Raw genomic sequence first — 18,733 nt, 5'->3', positions numbered from 1 at the left:
AAGTTTAGATGATTCTTGATAGTAGTAAATACAGAGACACCACTGATTTTAAGATGCACCATTGACTTATTGGTATTGGTTTTTGTTTGTTTGGTTTTTTTTGAGTTGGAGTCTCACTCTGTTGCCAACTGGAGTGTGGTGGCCGTTCCCTGCCACTGCAGCCTCAACCTGCTGGGGCTCCGGCGATCCTTCCGCCTCAGCCTTCCAAGTAGCTGGAATTACAGGTGCGTGCTTCCACGCCCAGCTCATTTTTTAAATTATTGTAGAGATGAGGTCTAACCAAGTTGCCCAGGCGGGTCTCGAACACGCGGGCTCAGGCAATCCACTCACCTCGTCCTCCCAAGGCGCGGGATTACAGGCTGAGCCACCGAGCCCAGCTTGGTATTGTTTTCCAGGGAAAAGGAAACAATTGCATTTACATTGATAATAATATATACCCTGATTTCAGAAATATTAAATGTGAAAAAAGGTACATATTAGAATCAAGGAAATGTAATGTGTTTCTTACTGACAGATGAACAGTTTTGGGGATAATATTCTAGAAAATTAAGATGAGCCCATCTAGAGGAATGTTCTGGTCTTAAAAGTTGTTTAACATACAAGTCAATTCCCAGAAGAAAAGACAGAAGCTTTTATGAATGAAAAAGGACGAACAAGCACTTATTTCAGTGTATCAGCACCACCTCACAGGTACCTTTGGGGGTATCTCCAGGAGACTACCCTTGGGCAGCAAGTAATATAGACAGTCACAGGGTAAGATTTTTATAATTCCTCTACTTACTTCTACAAGGGTCAGCATTCTTAAAGCAATGATTGTCTTTTCCTTCTTCTTCCTCGGTTTGTCTTTTCTTCCCAGGCTGATGTTGGAATGCTTTTCTCAGGACTGGCTTCCTGCCATCTTCCTCCACTTCAATCTCACAGGTAGGCTCCAGCTGTGGCATTGGCCTCTCTTCATCTGAGTTGTCAAAGGGCTCATTCAGTACTTCTGTCGTCTCAGAAATGGTCTCCGTTGTTACACTGCTGTTGATCCTCCTGCGTTTACGACCCCTTTTCTTCTTTAGTACAAAAGGCCTCTGAAATTAATTCCAAACATAATACGTAAGAGCTCATGAGAAATTAAATGGCTGAGTCGATATGCAGCAAACATGTACTGAACGTGTGTCTGAGGATCTTACATGGAAAGACTTCTGTACTGCTTTTGTACTTAACCTTCCATTTGATGTTTAACATCCCTCTTGGGCTCCAACTACACAGGCAAGTGTTTTCCAAATAAAACAGTTGTTTACTCAAGCAGATGCTTTGAGAGGGAACATCCTAGCAGCTTGACTGGAGATTTTAAAAGCTAAGCTTTGCTTTTCTAGCATATATTTTCCAAGTGGTACTTGCTGGTTTCAATATCTCTCGCATCATAGACATTAAGGTCATCAAGATTCCAATGTAGAAACATAAATGATACAATAATTAACTTGATAACTGCTCAAGAAGCACCCACTACATGCACAGCACTGCAGGAAATATGACACAAAACTAGCCTACCTTTTCTCATTTCATAGGACTTCAGGAACTATGAAAAGGAGGGAAAAAAGGGTACTTGAAGAAAGGATTACTGTATTGTTTAAAATGTCAAGAGAGTCATGTATTGGTGGCTGCTGAGATATGAGCAGTTGATGATTTTGCAAAATATTTTAATTAAAAAAAGCACCCCAAAACATAAAAAGACTTGCTAGACATCTCATTTATTTGACAGAAAAATCAATACTCTGAATGTTCACTGAAGAACACATGTAAGTCTGTTAATCATATTCTGTAATTTAACCTTTATGGATATTAATCACCCCCAGTTTGCCTGCCCTTCTTTTTTTTTTTGAGTTGGAGTCTCACTCTATCACCCAAACTGGAGTGCAGAGGCATGTTCCTGGCCACCGCAGTCTTGACCTGCTGGGCTCTGGCGATCCTTTTGCCTCAGCCTTCCAAGTAGCTGGAACTATAGGCACACACTACCACGCCTGGCTAGTTTTTGATTTATCGTAGAGACAAGGTCTTGCCAAGTTGCCCAGGGTGGTCTTGAACGCAAGGGCTCAGGCAATCCACTCGCCTTAGCCTCCCGAAGTGTTGGGATTACAGGCTGAGACACTGAGCCCGGCCTGCCTGCCCTTCTTAATCCACTAGAATTTTCCCAAACATGAGTGTAGCCAATGTCAAGAACTGCTTTCTTTAGGTTGAGTCCATTTACACGGCAGTAGTTCTCATACCTTAGATTCTGTTTTTTGATGTTTTTAAAACAAGTTTCTTTCATTATATGCATAATACACAAATACATTCTCCTTGTAAGAAACCAAAACATTATTCATAAACCTGAAGTCTAGTTTGTGGGATGCTCCTTTCTACCACTTCCCCATAGATACTCTACCACTTCCCCATAGATACCCTTCCACCAGAAGACTGCCAGGCTGAGAAGGAAGAACACTCAGCTGGGAGTGTGAACAGCACATTCCCTCGCAGACACCACGCCAGACGTCCTTGGGGCAGGGCCTTAACTGTACTGTGTTATCTCTATTCGTCTTGGCTACATTAACAATATTTGGTCCCTCCCTGTGTCCCACATAGATGTTAAGGACAAAGATACCAGATCTGAGTGAGCAATTACCTAAAGACAAAATCAATTATTTACTTTCTGTGCCACTGGAGATAATATAGTATATCCAGAGAAACCACCAGGCTACTAAGATATGGAAAACTTCAGTCATGTGCAACTGGCTACAACTGCAAAATATTACCGTCAAAATCAAGGGACTAAAATACCTACTAACAATTCTATGCCAAGAATGAGAGAAAGCCATAGCATTAGGAGCACTGGGATTGGATCTTGAGTGCACATTTGGCTCTGGTTCCGGCTCTAATGAGTCATGTGACCTTGGATGAGTCTCCTGGTCTTTCTAGGTCTTGAAGGGTAGCTTAAGTGCTCTCTAGGGCCCCTTTCCGTTCCTATAATCTGACTTACTCTACCCCTGCAGACCAGCAGGTGGCAGTGACTACTGGACTAGGAAGCTGGCCTGTCCCTGGTTTCCTGTCATAGCACTAACAAACCTCAAAAAGTAAACACAATCATGACTGTAAGATAAACGATTATGATATATGATCAGTTGGAATGGGTACACATAAACTACATCTAAAGAACAGAGAGTGAAACAAATACTAATAGAATGTTTGCAATGACAAGATTTGATTGAAAATGACTCTCAGACTGAAAATCTAAACAGTCACATACCTTTCTCTTTATGGCAACTGACTGTGGTTTAGTCAGTCTCGGAGGAGAGCTTTGAATATTTTCTTCTTCCTCTTCTTCTTCCTCCTCCTCTTCCTCTTCCTCCTCCTCCTCGTCTTCCTCCTCCTCCTCTTCCTCCTCCTCCTCTTCACTGCTCTCTTTAGACAGCTCCATCAGCTGTCCTCCTCGCTCCCCTGCCACTGGCCGGCTCTCCGGGGAATGCAAATATTTATTTTTCGATTGTACTTTTGCAGGTGATTGCCTACTGTTGGCTCTAGATGACAGGATTTCTTGCTCCTCCTTTTCCCAGCAGCTAGCCTGTTCCATGAGTCGCTCAGCCTGAGGGGAAGGGTAAAAATGGCAGCCAGTGAGAGGGCAGTTATGTAGCCAGAGCCTCAAAGGGTCTCCAAGTCACTTCTGATCAGGACAGTCAGCCAGTCAAGCGAATTCCAGCTGCATCATCTCAGGACCCTTTTGCATCAGTTAGGATAACAAATCAAAGAAGATTGGGTTTCATGGGATATTTAGCAGTATTAATGATGCAGCGAATTGATTTGAGTCCTTTATCACTACATTACATGCTCGCTGGCATGGAGCACTTTAAGCAAGTTCATAAACACAAAGAATCGATTGACACTGCAGCCTTGGAGCTCAGCACCAAATTTGATCTGATTACATGCTCTCAGTAGTGAAAAATGCGGCTTTGTGATCAATGATAAATGTTTCATTTTTCATAGTCAATTCAATCAAATTATCATGTCTTACCATGCAACCTCAGTTAGGATAAATTAGTGCCATGTCATTTCACATGCTATCTCTACATAACCAAGCTTCTGACAATGATGTTAATGACTTTCTTAGCTTAAGAATACTACACGATTGAAGTTACACAACTTAGGAGGATAAAGACATCCCAGTCATTACCTCCTTCTCAGCTTCTCGTTCTTCTTCAGAAACTGCAGCATTAGAAATCAAAATTGGGGTCCACCTCAGACTTTCTGGATCAAGTTCATTGGCTCGGGAAGAGGTTTTCAGCTTTTCCATGTGGCCCAATATCAACTTTTCCCTCCTAATGATGACAAATCTGTAATGTGATAAGGCAGAACAAAGTGAAATCAGAAGCTGAAATTTCATTTCACCTTCACGTACTGACATACGCTAGCACAAATATTACCTGAGTTAGGAAAAAGAAGAAAGTGCATCAGTGAAAGGGTACAGCAAGGGGAAATGCAACAAGGAAAAAAGTGTCATTTTATGTTTTCTTTTCAGGAGAAAGGTCAAGAAAAAGACTGTGAGGGGAGCCTCTCATGTGTAACTGGAATGAATGTACCTAACCTCCACAGACCCTTCCTGGTGTGGGATGCCTGAGACAGCAGTGCTGCCCTGGGTCCTAGGACTCACCGGCCATCTCTCTTGTCAATCATATGGAGGTGCTGCAGAGTGGTGGCGATGTCATGAGGGCACATGCCTGTAGCTCTGCTAATCGCCTTGATGCTGATGTGCCTCTCGTGGTGATGGTAGAGATATTCTAAGATGACACTCTTCCAATAGGCCAGGTAGGAGAGACGGCCCAGATCAGAGAGTGGCTTTTCAGGAGACCCTGCTTGGCCTTCTCTTCTAGAAAGTAAATAGCCTAGGGCAGAAAAAGTAAAAGACAACCTCACTGTGGTGTTCCCAGAGCACAGAATAGGAGCCACTAGAAATAACATGAGTAGCAACAAGGTAAAAACATCACACCAGAGAGGGCATTCATTGTATGTATAGTTATAGTGATTTCATCTCCATCAAGTTTATGCTTCTGAATCCTCTACAGTGGCACTGGAAGTCAATACACGCAGCTAGCGGCTGCACTCCAAACATACATCGTGGCATATTTAAGAAACGCTAAAAGCCAAGGACGAAGACATTACTTCTGCTAAATCTCAACATCGAAGTCTCCCACCAGCTTTTTAGATTCTTTCAGAAACTAAATGTCAGGCGCTTACTCAGAAATCCTGTCGAGGGACCACCCCAAACATTAATGGGCAAGTTGTTTTCCACAGGAAGGACCTAATGACCCTTTGACAGCTGGGTCTTAATAAAAGAGAAGGACCTCTGTTGACTCTGAGTCTATATTGCTTGTTACACTTAACCAGAGGGTTGATCTGAAGCTTTGTTTCAGAACTAATAAAAGAATGTCTTTCAAGTCAACTGCTGCAACTCACATCAGCTCCACAACATCTATTTTCACCTCTTTTGTGAAAATTAATTTATAATCCAACCCCAGAATGTTACTCCTACAAATTAAAATGGAACAAAACAAAAAAACTCCTTAAAACAACCTATTTCGCGTATGCTCAGAAAAATCCCTCAGCATGTGAAGCTTTTGAAAGAAACTTTAAAATGAAAAAAACAAAGAAACAACAACAAAAAAACCCTTTAAATCCACTTGAAGGTAATGAATGAAAGCTGGCGGCTGTCTCGGTAATTAAGAACCACTTATGGAGCAGAGAAGAAATGCTATAAACTAATGATGTCTACCTTGCTCTAATTATCTGTTTCAACAGCCTCACCTTCATGAACTTCCTAAGTTTTTAAACAAACATCAACCACATACAGTAGGTGGCAGCAATTACAAAATCATGTTGCTCTGTAAACCACCCAAATCTTCAGCATTTTTCTTTATCTACATTTCCAAAATGGCTGCATTCAAGATTTTTCTCAATTTTAGTTTTTTTTTTTTGTTATTAAAGAAGAAATCAATGCCTCTGATGCATTTTCCTATCTCTGAAAATCACTGCAAATACAGTCATATAGAAATATAAAACAAGAACTCCAACCTGAACCGTGGAGGGGTATAATCACAGCATTTTGATGGCTTTAATCTGAATGCTATTATAAAGAATAGGCATAAATTTAACTTCAGGTTTTGCTGAAGTCTTCTGACTTATTTGTCTCTTTAACTCATGTTTAAGTGCAAAGTATTTGATTAAATGCAAACAGGCACCACAACATTTTAGAGTCAAACCACTGCCTCCACGTAATTCGGCTGCAGACCGAAGCTTTCAATAGCAGTGTGTCAGGAATGCTAACATGGATGGCCACTGTGCCGAAGCCAGCCCATATTGTGTCCTGTCAACATAGAGAAGAGCTCTCTATGTCGCTAGAGTACCTCAGAATACAGATAATTGGCACATCCGTCACCTGCCTCCTAAGTGCTTGGCACATGCTGAGAAATGTACTCAGTCAGTTGGGGGTCCCAGCTCTGTACTCCTGGGGGGTGAGAACCATAGAACCGTGGATATGGAACTGTCCTCTTTTGTCCACAAGATCTCACAATTAAAAGTCCCCTGCAGTGTCTGTGAAAGTCCCCAGGCCCTCACTGGTGCCTATTTGAACCCCAAAGTTAGGGGACAGAAGCCCCCCCCAGTAATGCAGAAACCAACGTGTTCAGAAGGTGTTATATGCCCTCCCTACCTTATGGTCCCCATTATAATGGCTACTTTACCCAGGGCACATGTGTTTCTTTGTTCTGTCTTCCCTTCCCACAATCCCTACTCTGGAAAGAGGAAGCAGCCAGAATCCTGAAAAGCCATACTCCATGCAGCTGTTCGTGCTTTCACATCCTGGATCAGTTCGGGCACACCTTGTCAGGGCCTGAGCCACTCAAACTAGCAGGCAACTTGGGGTCTGTGGGGAGCATTTAGGCATAAACCTCTTAGTACCTGCTACTCCTCCCATGCCAAGCGGTTGTCTCCTGGGACACTCCCTTGAACACAGACTGTAGGCTGAGACCGATACTGCCACAGAAGAGTCCTGGGGCCTGAGGAAGCCAGGGAGGTGGCAGCAGGGTGACGAGTCCTGATGAGTGTGAGTACACCGAGCCTATGGGTCTTTCCCGGCGAATGCTAACAAAGGCCAGGTGGAAGCAGGGGTGCTGCCAACACCTGCCAGGAGCTGATGTTTTCCTGGGTGTTGGGAGGAAACAAACCCAAGCTACAGCCAGAACACAGCAGGCAGGATTCTGGGTGACATGCACCAATGCCACATACCACACCTGGCCGCCATCCCAAGGAACCACTGCATTCCCTGCAGTGAGTTTTTCCTTCTCCTCTGACTCATGAGAACCTTGATCAAAATGACTAAGGATACATTTCTGATTCCTTTCTAGCGAAGGAAAATCACCTGTAACACATTCAACTGCACGCTCAGAAGAGATATGTGTCATGCCCACTCTACTCCATTTGTGTACCAGGTTGATATGGGACAGAATTCGAATTTTATCCACAGTAGCACCTCCCCTCAAAGAAGCCACAGCCGGTGGTACCTCACTACTCTGATCGTCATTACACAGGATGTTTAAAATGTGACATTTCTTGCCACTTTTGTTTCTTTCTACCTTGTCTAGGCTCTTCAAAGCATAAGTACGATACCAGGCCATTGAAAGAAAAATTTTTGGTAAGAACATTTTACTTATTGAATAATTATAGAGATGTGGTGGTTTAAGTTACAGCTCTTAAATTTAACTTACCAAAAAGGTGCCAAATAATTGATCTAAGATGCAGAGAAATAAAAAGCACTTATCTTGGAAGCCGGTGTATTATCCTGAAGCATCTGAAACAAGTACAATACACCCCTAGTGAATAGATTCCCATGGTGCTCTAACACTTCTCCTTAACTCAGGATACTTTCAATCAGAAAACTTCAACTATCCCTGGGGAAACCTGGTTGTTTCAGATGGAAAAACAAAGTGATGTTTGGAGGACAAATCCCAGTAGCTGCAGTATAATTAATTGCTAGTGAAATTATTCCCTTGAACTTGTCTGTGAGCCAGAGGTGCTGGCGAAGAGCACTTACTCGGTGGGTGAGTGGGAGCCTTGTAATTGAAAATGGAGTGGCCCATAAACCCCTCACCCACCTCAACTATCTTGATCCTAGCAAAAGCAGGCTTCCTCTTTTGCTTCACAGAACTACTTATCCTGGGGAAGGTGAGGCCTGAGTTTCAGGGTATGGGCCACACACTTAATTCGAAAGAGTGTCAAGGTGTTTGCTTACAGGGAAAGGAAGAACAACATGATGTCTACAAAAAGTAGTCATTTCCAAGCTGTGCTTCAGGGAACCCAAGTGTGCCTCACCTCTGTAGGTTGACCGACTTGTTGTAAGAGAATCAATTCTCATGTTAACTAGGCCTGATTCCCTGGAGTTTGAAATGGTTAACTCTCTCCCAGGGGGAGGGAAACAAAAAGTGATACAGAGCTGCTTTCCTACAGACAGATCCATTAGGATAAGGAAGGAACTATCTAGACAAGGCCTAGACAAGGTCAAGATTTGTTTTTGTAGACCCAAATTCCCAAGTTAAATTTAACTCCCAGCATAATAACTGTAAGGTTAACCCTCATTTAATATGAAAATTCCTTGGCCGGGTACAGTGGTTCAGGCCTAAAATCCCAGCACTTTGGGAGGCCGAGGTGAGAGGATTGCCCGAGGCCACAGGTTCGAGACCAGCCTGGACAACTTGGCGAGACCTCATCTCTACAATAAGTCAAAAAATTAGCTAGGCATGGTGGCACGCGCCTGTGGTTCCAGCTACTTGGAAGGCTGAGGCGGAAGGATCACCTGAACCCAGTAGGTCGAGGCTGCAGTGGCCGTGAGCATGCCACTGCACGCCAGCCTGGGCAACAGAATAGGATTCCAACTAAAAAAAAATCCAGAAAATTCCTTCCCTTTAAACTAGTATTCAAGAGAATATGCAGATGGGCTACTAGTGGAATAACATTCTCAGAACAGGGTACAGCCAAGGGTCTTGCCAACGAGGGCAGCCACCCTCACCCCTGCACACCTCCATCTTCGACCACCTGGAACCAAACCACATGAACCTCTTCAAACACAAAAGTGTAAACTTTAGCAAGCTACTCACTCACAACTCCCATCTGTCTGGATTATGTGAGTTCGGGGTCACCAACTGCTTTTAGGGGATGATAATCTTTGAGGATTACACACTTTTCATCAGACACCTGTTTAGGTCAGCAAATCCTGCTGAAAGGTCCGTATCAGTCAATAGCACTGGGTTTGCAAGTCTGGGAACAGACACCAGGTCAGGGATTTATGGTAGTTTTTGAGCAGAAGAAATCTGATGACTCTAACCTTGTTGTCTCATGTCTGGAGACAACAACCCACTGGTCTATGCTCATCTGTTACTGGTTTCTAGGGGTGAGCAGCACTGTAGCCAAGCAGATGAATGGCATGTTATCAACTTCAATAGTGATAACTAAACTTGAAAGGCTACTTATGTCTCCTCATCAAAATTTTGTGGTGACTTTGCAATTAGTGCAGAAGGAAGCTGAACCTCAGTCTCACATCGTTTTAAGGGAACAGCCATGTTCCAAATGACCTGAGACCTGCCTGAAATCTTATTGCTTTCCACTTATTAAAAGATACAGATTCCTCCCTGGCAAAATGGAAAATCTGAATTTTCCAGATATTTTATGTCCTAGGAGATTGGTTTTAAAACTGTAAAAGTTTAAGACATCTCTCCCATAAGTTCTGCGGGCCTGACAGATTTTAATTACATAACAACTTGAATAAATATTGCTGATCAAGATCCCAAAGTGTGGTTTCCTAGACCTGCAGCATTAACATCACCTGGTAACTTGCCAGAACGGCAAAATCTCGGACAAGCTCAGACCTACTGAATCAAAATGTCTAAGGGCAGGGCCCAGCAGCTATGCTTTAACAAGTCTGGGTGACTCTGATGAGGTACACACCTTTGGGGACCACCGCTTTAGATGCTGCTCTGAAGCTGCTGGCTTTGATGAGGATGTAAAAGCCTCCTTGTGAAGCAGGGAGAGCCAGTGAAGAGCCAGTAGGACCAAAGAATCTCAAACAGAATCTCGAACAGGTGAGGTATCACCCTGCTCCTTAGTAGCAGGGAACTGGAGAGTGGAATCTCCAAAGCTCCACCAGACTAAAGTCTAGCTAGAGGTCACTGAGTTGCCAACGTTCCATGCCTGTGCTTCTTGACTTTCATTGAGCAAACAAACCACCTCTTGTTAACAACACAGATTTTGATTCAGTAGGTCTGGAGGGGGGCTTGAGATGCTGCATGTCAACTTCTTGTACAAAGGACCACATCTGAATGGCACAGATTATACATTTAATTGGTGATTCCCAAATGTTTTAGTTCTAAGACCCAAAGAACTTTCATTTATAAGGGCTATATATCTATTGATTTTATTGGAGAAATACTTATTAATTTATTTTAAAAATAACAATAAATCCATTATGCATTAACATGCTGCTTTGTTTTTAATTTTAAAAAATACATTTTCTAAAATATAAAAATAACGGGAAGAGTGGTATTGTTTTACATTTTTGCAAATCTCTTCAACTTCTGGCTTAAGAGAAGCCAGCCAGAGTTGTATCTCTGCTTTGGTATTGAATCTGTTGTGACATCACAGGTCATGAAATTTCTAGAAAACTCTACTGTACCCTCATGAAAGAACGAAAGTGAGAAGGTAAACAAGTATTTCAGTATTACTCTGAGAATAGTTGCAACCTTGTGGACTCACGGTACCATACTTTGAGACCATCTGCATTAAATAAAAGATTAGAAAAATTTTATTTAATTTTTTTGGAAGGGGGGGTCTGAGTCTCACTCTGTCACCCATGCTGGGTGCAGTGGCACACTCATGGATACCGCAGCCATGACCTGCTGAGCTCAGGTGATCTTCTGCCTCAGCCTCCCATGTAGCCGGAGCTTCAGGTGCATGCCACCATGCACAGTTAGTTTTTTTATTTATTGTAGAGATGAAGTCTCACCAAGTTGCCTAGGTTGGTCTCAAACCCCTGGTCTCAGGCAATCCTCTCACCTCTGCCTCCATGCTGGGATTATAGACGGAAACTGCTGCACCCGGCTTGAGAAGAATTTTTAAAAGTTGGGCAACAAGGTTACAATATATAATAAGATATTATATATTGAATATAGTACAACAGATCATTAGGGGTTCTATTGTTTGTTAAGAGCATGGCTCTGGAGCCAGACTGCCTAGAATGGAATTGGGGGGCCCACCATGTACCAGCTGTGTGACCGTACACATTTTATTTAACTTCTCTGTGTTTCAGAGATCCCTCATTCATAAAATGCAAATAATAATATTTATCTCTTACAGTTAGTGTAAGAATTAAATGAGTTGGCCGAGCTTGCTGGCTCAGCCTCTAATCCCACACTTTGGAAGGCCAAGGAGAATAGATTGCCTGAGTCCACAGGTTTGAGACCCACCCGGGCAACTTGGAGAGACCGCGTCTCTACAGTAAATCAAAAAATTAGCCCAGCGAGGTCGCGCACACCTGTAGTTCCAGCTACTTGGAAGGCTGAGGTGGAAGGATCACCTGAGCCCAGCAGATGAAGGCTGTGGTGGCTGTGAGCATGCCACTGCACTCCAACCTGGGCGGCAGTGAGAGATTCCAACTCAAAAAAATAAATAAATGAGTTGATAGCATGCAAAGAAGAGCTTGCCATATGATAGTAACCCTACATAGGTGTTGGCTGTTGTTATTTTTTGACACACTGAATGAAGGTGATCATTTGGGTAACTAAATATCCTTAATGTAGGGAATTTGGGCAGAAGGAAGGAGATAAACTGCTGTGTAGAATCAGATAGAGAAGAGCTAACTCTTCCTACTTTTGCCTGAGGCACCTGAAAATCATCCCACAGACTCAGAAGGTCTCCCCTCATCCCATCCTCCATTCCCCATCCCCACAGCTAACCACCCCAATATAAATTTAATGAAAGAAAGACACCATGAAAAAAAATTCCGCCTCAGGAGAGGTCTCAAGACACTGGCGACTGAAAGTTCCCAGCAAGCATTTCTGTGCCCCAAATTCCCTCTGGCTCTTAAGTTCTTAACTTCAAGGACTATCCTTAGGAAACAGCAAGCCCACCAAACCACAAAAACAATGAGTGCTTAGGGCTTCAGCAGAATCCAGAAGCAGTTCCAGGACTGACTGAAAGACCCAAATATTCTAGAAGAATAAACTGTGTCTCTGGGAAAATGACCTGAGCCAGTGAAACCCAGAGAGTGGTGACAGCAGGTCTTTGGGGAAGGAAGCTGGTGGCCCTGGGTCACATACCAGCCTGCTTCTCTAAGCCCTTCTCTTAGATATCTCTTCTCAAAGATCCCACAAGCTCCTCAGCAGACCACTCTAGTGCTGAGTTCTTCCTCACTTATATGGAGGGGGCCCATTGATCTTTCTGACTGAATCCCCACCCCTGCCCCACCAAGTACCCTCCAGAGAAGAACAGTCTTCCTTCAACTCCCTCCAGGGTAGGAGCATGACTCCCCAGGTGCTGTGTGCTCTGTACATGTGCAAGAGATTATAGACCATGCTGAGGCTTCCCAGATGGTTTCCAGGTTTCTGTGGGTATGTCTGGACTCCCTTGAAAGGGTAGTCATTCTGTGTGTCAGTTACCCAGGGAAAAAGTAGGTGTTTAGATAGGAAATGAACTCAGAGGTAGGGCATCAGGCAGTAGGAAAGGAGACTTACCTCCCTCTGCCTCGAATGTGCTCCTGAGTTAAGGGGTGGCCAGGGCGGCCCAAGCTGCAGGAAAGTGGGCTGCAGGCCAGAGACCAAGTCCTGTGAGACAGCCTAGATCACAGAGGAGTCAAGTATGCTTTATAACTGATAACCTAATTCAGTGAGCATGCCCTCTTCACTTTATTGCTCCTTTTTCTTTCTTTCTTTTTTTTTTTGAGTTGGAGTCTCACTCTGTCACCTAGGTTGGAGTGCAGTGGCACACTCATGGCCACCACAGTCTCGACCTACTGGGCTCAGGCAATCCTTCCGCTTCAGCCTTCCAAATAGCCAGAACTACAGGTGCATGCTACCACACCCAGCTAATTTTTTATTTATTGTAGAGACAAGGTCTCACCAAGTTGTCCAGGCTGGTCTCAAACCTACGGGCTCAGACAATCCACTCACCTTGGTCTCCCAAAGTGCTGGGATTGCAGGCTGAGCTACTAAGCCTGGCCTATTGCTCCTTTTTCTATCCTCTGGTCTGGCCTAATGGCTTGTGGCCCTGGCTGCACCTTAGAATCAGGTGGGAGCTTTAAAAATTACAGATGTCTGTGTCTCACCTAACCTCAACTCTTGCCTATCTCAGTTTGGTTTCAGATGTATTATAGATTACATTAAGGAAAGGGCCCTGGGGAGTGTACTTGGGCCAGAACATTAAAGGGGGTGCAGCACCACTTCACCACTTCTCCACCATCCCAAAGGGCTGTGGTGATAGCAGGGGTGCCTTGTTAGAGATCCAAGCAGAAGATCAATCTTGGAGAAATGGAGACACTATGGGTTGTGGCTAGGGAGAAGGGTGAGCACTCGGTAAAGAGAGCTCTGTGACATACTTCACAGAGGTTTCATTCAGTTAAACATTCTGCTGAGGAGGATGTGTTAAGTGTATGGTGTGTCACCACAAGCAAGGTCCTAGACTAGGGTATTAGAATAATAAAACTTTTCTAAGAAGACGATGATGAAATAGATTTAGTCCATCAATTTCCTTTGTTAGGAAAAGGTGGCACCTGAGACACCGGGTAAAATGATCACAGAATGAGATGTTATGCTCTGTCAACATCACTTATGCCCAAATTAAAATTGTTTGGAGAAGACAAGCGTTTTTACTTATTTATTTATTCAATTTAATTTTTCTTTTTTTTTTTTGGTGGAGATGGGGCCTTGCTATGTTGCCCAGGCTGGTCCTGAACTCCTGGTTTCAAGCGATCCTCTCATCTCAGCCTCCCAAAGTGCTGGGATTACAGGTGTAAGCCACTCCACCCAGACAAGAATTTTTTTTTTTAAGTTTACTTAAATATATTTGGGAAATAATCAAACTGTTCATGAAGCCCATTATCTATCACCAATCTAAGTAACGTTCTGATTCCTCATTCAGAGGCATTTGCTGTTAGGGAATGGTAAAGTACCAGTGTCACGGCCTTCAGTATGACAGAAATTAGAAAGACACTCAGATTAGAATGGCTTTCTCTTTGGCCTTTTAAAATTTTACAGTTCAAATCACTTTTAAATTCTGAGAACATATTTAGTTTTTAAAAAATTAAGATGAAGTAATTTGGCATTTTAAGAAATTATGTCCTCTTATAAATAAGCAAAAGTCCACATTACAGAGTCAATCTGAAAAACTATTTCAGAAGATAATTTAATTCTTCAGTTTACACCCGCAAAAAAAAAAAAGCAGCTTAAATATCTGTCCCTTGGATTTGTTCCCCAAGTTGAAACCTGAATAAAATTTTCACGTCTAAGTAAAAAAATCTTTGTAACAAGAACTTACCACTGAAAAGTTAAAATATTCCAAACTCTCTATTAAACAAGTATACACTTCAAATAAAACATCTGCTCCAAGTAAATGACTACATATAACTAAAATGCTTTACCTGTAAGACCATTCTTTTGAGGTTTACACATTGTGATTGAACATCTCCTTAACTAAATTACTAAACACACACACACACACACACACACAGATTCTGCCTACTTTATAGATCTGAAGCTCTATTGAGGCAGCTGAGATAGTTCATTCTAGTAGCTAGTCATCTGGGCTAATCCAACCCCACAGACCCATGGCAGGGGCCGGGGTGGTGGAGGGGGAGAGATTTACAGCCTTGTGGATATGACCACTGATTTCAGAACAGGCTTGGGAGACAGGACAGTTGGAAGAGCAACTTGCCTTTCCATGTGCTCTCCCACAAGCCCCCTAAGATACCGCGTGTATGTGTTGGGGGAAGTATGTGTGGACCAGCTGTAATTTCAAAAATAGGACAAAGTATGTTGTAATTCCAATTCTGGATGATGAGCTTTCACACAGCAAACACAAATATACAGCAAGACTGAAGAAAGAAAAACGTGGGAATACAAATATCTTTAAAAATTTTCTTTGTTTTCAAACAAAGTACATTTCAAAAGGGAATGTCAGTCTTTGATATAACTTCCTAAAATCAAAGCACAGCCCATCACCTAATCTGATTGATCAACTACTATAGGAAACATAACATAGAAACTGTCTCTAGCTCTCCTCAGGTCATCTAGACAAAGAGACCCACTCTACTGGTTCTCTTTTCTTTCACTTATTTTTTGTTTATCTCCCAAATGTGTTGAAAAGTGATTTGAGGTATGAAGCCTCTGGCAATAAATGGTTGTGCCCCCCTAGGGTTACTGCTGAGCCCATTATGAAGTTGTGTAGCACACACACGCTGGGCATTGGGGCTGGGGTGGGAGGGGGAGTCAAGTCGTGACTGGCTGGTGTGTGGTGGATTTCGCGTCATGAAGGAATCTAGCCTTTTATCTTACAGAAATTTTAAAGTCCAAATTGGCAACAGTAGATGTTAGCTGCTAGAAAAACAAAAACATATGCAATATCAGCACTAGCAAAATTAAAAACATCAATTACTACCCCTTCAGTTAGTAGGTGACACATTTCTCTAACCCCTGGAATGAACCCCTATTCTGTCCACTGTTTAGCTTGACTCTCTAATACTAGCAGTAGCTAGAGTTGAGAGTGCAGTAACAATATAGTATTAACAAGGGCAGAGCTTCACCACAATATTCTATTCCCATGAGCCTTTATACTGTGTGGTCACTGTGAGTCAGAGAATCTCCATTCCCCTTTCAAAGGACTAGAATGGCTTAGTAGCGTGTTCAATAGTTGAGTACCTACTATGTGCCGGGTACTTTTCTAGTTAGAGTATATATAGACACTCCATCTTCCAAATTTAATGAGAAAAAAACTCTGGGAGTTTAATTTGTTAGCTGGTATGCAACTGCTGAATACATAAACCACAAACTACGTAAATAACAGGAACTCAAATAGACATGTTAACAGCTAAAGTTCATTTTTAAAAAATCAATTCAATATGCTACATTGCAAGGAATCAATCACACTGCAATCATCATTTACAAACCAAAGTACAACACAGATACTCATGGGGGTATCTGCAACTAGGTGGAAGTATGTGATTATGGACAAGTAGATTGAAACTGTAAATTATATAACTGTCTCTTGTAATTACCCTGCTTGAGAACTGAAACAAACTTCCTGTATAATTTTGCAGGAGAATGGAGATGAAGATACAGAATTGCTTTTTAGTTGGTTTTAACCCTTCTACAGCTATTTAATTATGTGTGAAGAGGTCAAAGAAAGTTTATGCTTAATTTATGAAAAGTTGGCAGGGAGGTATTTGAAAGTAAATCCTCTGAAAAGTTCCAGATTATTAATGAAATCTAGTGATTTCTCTTTCTCTTCCAGAAAGATTTATCTAAATTATATGATAAAATAAACAACATTTAAAGCAAATTCACGGGCATCATTCATTTTATTTGCTTTCTAAAAACTTTCATAACTATCTCCAAGTTTTTAACTGGATGCAACTGAAAAGTTGCAGGCGTGGAAGGCTGTCCAGGTCCCTGGATGCATCTTCTGCTTGGGTAGGAAAAATCGTCCTGAAATTCATGGAGAAATTCATGGAGAAAAACTCCACCACTCGGTAAACCACAGGGCAGGATTTCTTATCCACATACAGAGAATCATCCTTTCCTAAAGAAGGAAGCCTGTTTTCTGATAATCAGCAGAGGCTCGTTTCAGGAGGATTTTTCCTCCCTTAAAATCATATTTTTAACATCTTTTCTCTTCTCTGCTGTTCCTAGTGCCTAAAGATCTGCCTCCAATTTTAGAGCTGCTCGGTATTTTAGGGGAGGAAGGGCAATTCTTACACACACTTACAGTGTCCGCTAGTGTTGCTTTTCCCTCAAAAAAAGAAAAACAGAAAATGAACAACAAAAAGAAAACGAACAAAAAAAGTTCTTATGCTGTAGTGTCTCTTCTTTTATTTCTCTGGCCTCACAGATACATATTGCCTTTTTACTCCACCCTTATTCTGCACTGCCATTCCTTGCCCGAATCCTCCATTTCATCACCATTCTGTTAACACACAACTCTTCAATTATGTTTTTCTAAGTTTAAGAGTAAAAGCAAATTTTACAGGAATGCTGTTCTCTAATGGACCAGACTCAACACTTGAGAGGCTATGATTCCAGTAAATTTCAGTACATTCCCTTCACATAAAAATGACTCTGCCAAGGCTGACATGGAATTGATGCCCAAACACCAAATATGTGTGTACTCATGTTTTCATCATGTTTCATTAAAGCAGTAAAGATGAAAAGCTGTATCTCTCTTTAAAAGATGACAAATATGATGCCACCAATAAATTTTTAAAATTGTTCAGTTTTAAGAGTTATAAAAACTCAAGCATTCCAGATGAAAGCTGTGGCAAAAACAAACACCACACACAAACACAAGCTCCAAGATACCACAGGTTGTAATCTCCCATTTTAAGACAATCACTTTCTTTAAAAATAAAATAAAGATACAGAAAACAATACAAATATGTAGTGTAATGGATTACTGTAAGGCAACTGCCCTTGCAACTGTCATCCAGGATCAAGAAATAGAAATTTATCGGCTATCCAAGAGAACCTCCTCCCACTTGTCTGAGTCAATCATCCTCTTCTTTCTCCCTCATAAGTAACTAATATCCCAACTTTTACAATAATCCCTTGCATTTCTTTATACTTTTATCACCAAAACATCCCAAGCATTAATACAGTCTTGTCTACTAAAGAAAACTAGAATATCTTTTAGGTCTCTTTCAATCTATGAGTTCCTTCTCCATTCCATTGTTTTCCTTACAATTTATCTGTGAATAAACAGGGGTCATTTGACCTATAGTTTCCACAGTCTGAGTTTCCCATACCCATACTCCAGTATTCCTCTTTACTCTGTATTTCCTGCAAAAGGGCAAGTAGATTTAGAGGCTTGATCAGACGTGGGTTCAATCTTTTGGCAAGACTACAAATTTCCTTGATCAGAAGGTACATATTTCTGGTTGTCCCTCTTTTTGAAAAGTTTGCAATTGTTGATGGTTCAATGTCTAGATTCATTGATTCATTTGCAGGGGATGGAGGGAATTGCAAAATGTTTATATTTTAATTTCATTTGTTAACTGGAATACATTTACAAAGTAAGGCTTCCCTCATTTAATACTTAGTTACCTAGTGGTTCAGTTTATATAGGAAAGGCAGGATAGATACATGCTTTATTATGCCAGGTTTTAAGATGAGGAACTGGTTCTCTTGATTTCCTAAATCAGTTCATTTTGTAGGAACTTGTGAGTTTAAACATTTGATAAGTTTAAATCCATTGCCGTTGTTATCTTTATTATTGTATGTATTATCTGGTGGGATCCTCCTCAAATGGACTCCTGAATCCTTTTGATATTACCCTAATAATTTTGCTTCCTTGCTATCTAGTATCTAGTCTGACAAGAAGGAACAACTTCTAATTCTACTTCATTTAAAATGATGACTGAATTTGACCCCCCAAAAAGGACATATGCCCATTTATTGAGTAGAATGAGGCCTAC

At 41.8% G+C, this 18,733-nt stretch overlaps 1 protein-coding gene across 3 annotated transcripts in view; it reads right to left on the bottom strand.

Moving 5' to 3' along the window:
* KAT6B (lysine acetyltransferase 6B) overlaps positions 1-18,733 on the bottom strand; it is a 187,428-nt gene that overhangs the window by 6,483 nt on the left and 162,212 nt on the right. For all 3 annotated transcript variants that reach the window (XM_008061491.2, XM_021714100.1, XM_008061482.2), the window contains exons 13-16: positions 4,667-4,898; positions 4,190-4,349; positions 3,269-3,604; positions 782-1,073 (exon numbers count right to left, since the gene is read on the bottom strand). In XM_008061491.2, the coding sequence (XP_008059682.1) occupies positions 782-1,073; positions 3,269-3,604; positions 4,190-4,349; positions 4,667-4,898 (1,020 nt within the window). The remainder of the gene's footprint in view (positions 1-781; positions 1,074-3,268; positions 3,605-4,189; positions 4,350-4,666; positions 4,899-18,733) is intronic.

Source organism: Carlito syrichta, unplaced genomic scaffold (assembly GCF_000164805.1).
Source record: "Carlito syrichta isolate Samal-C Ts95f unplaced genomic scaffold, Tarsius_syrichta-2.0.1 Scaffold94740, whole genome shotgun sequence".
NCBI classification, from domain to species: Eukaryota; Metazoa; Chordata; class Mammalia; order Primates; family Tarsiidae; genus Carlito; species Carlito syrichta.
The sequence above is the reverse complement of the archived record's forward strand: the minus strand, read 5'-3'. Positions and strand labels throughout refer to the sequence as shown.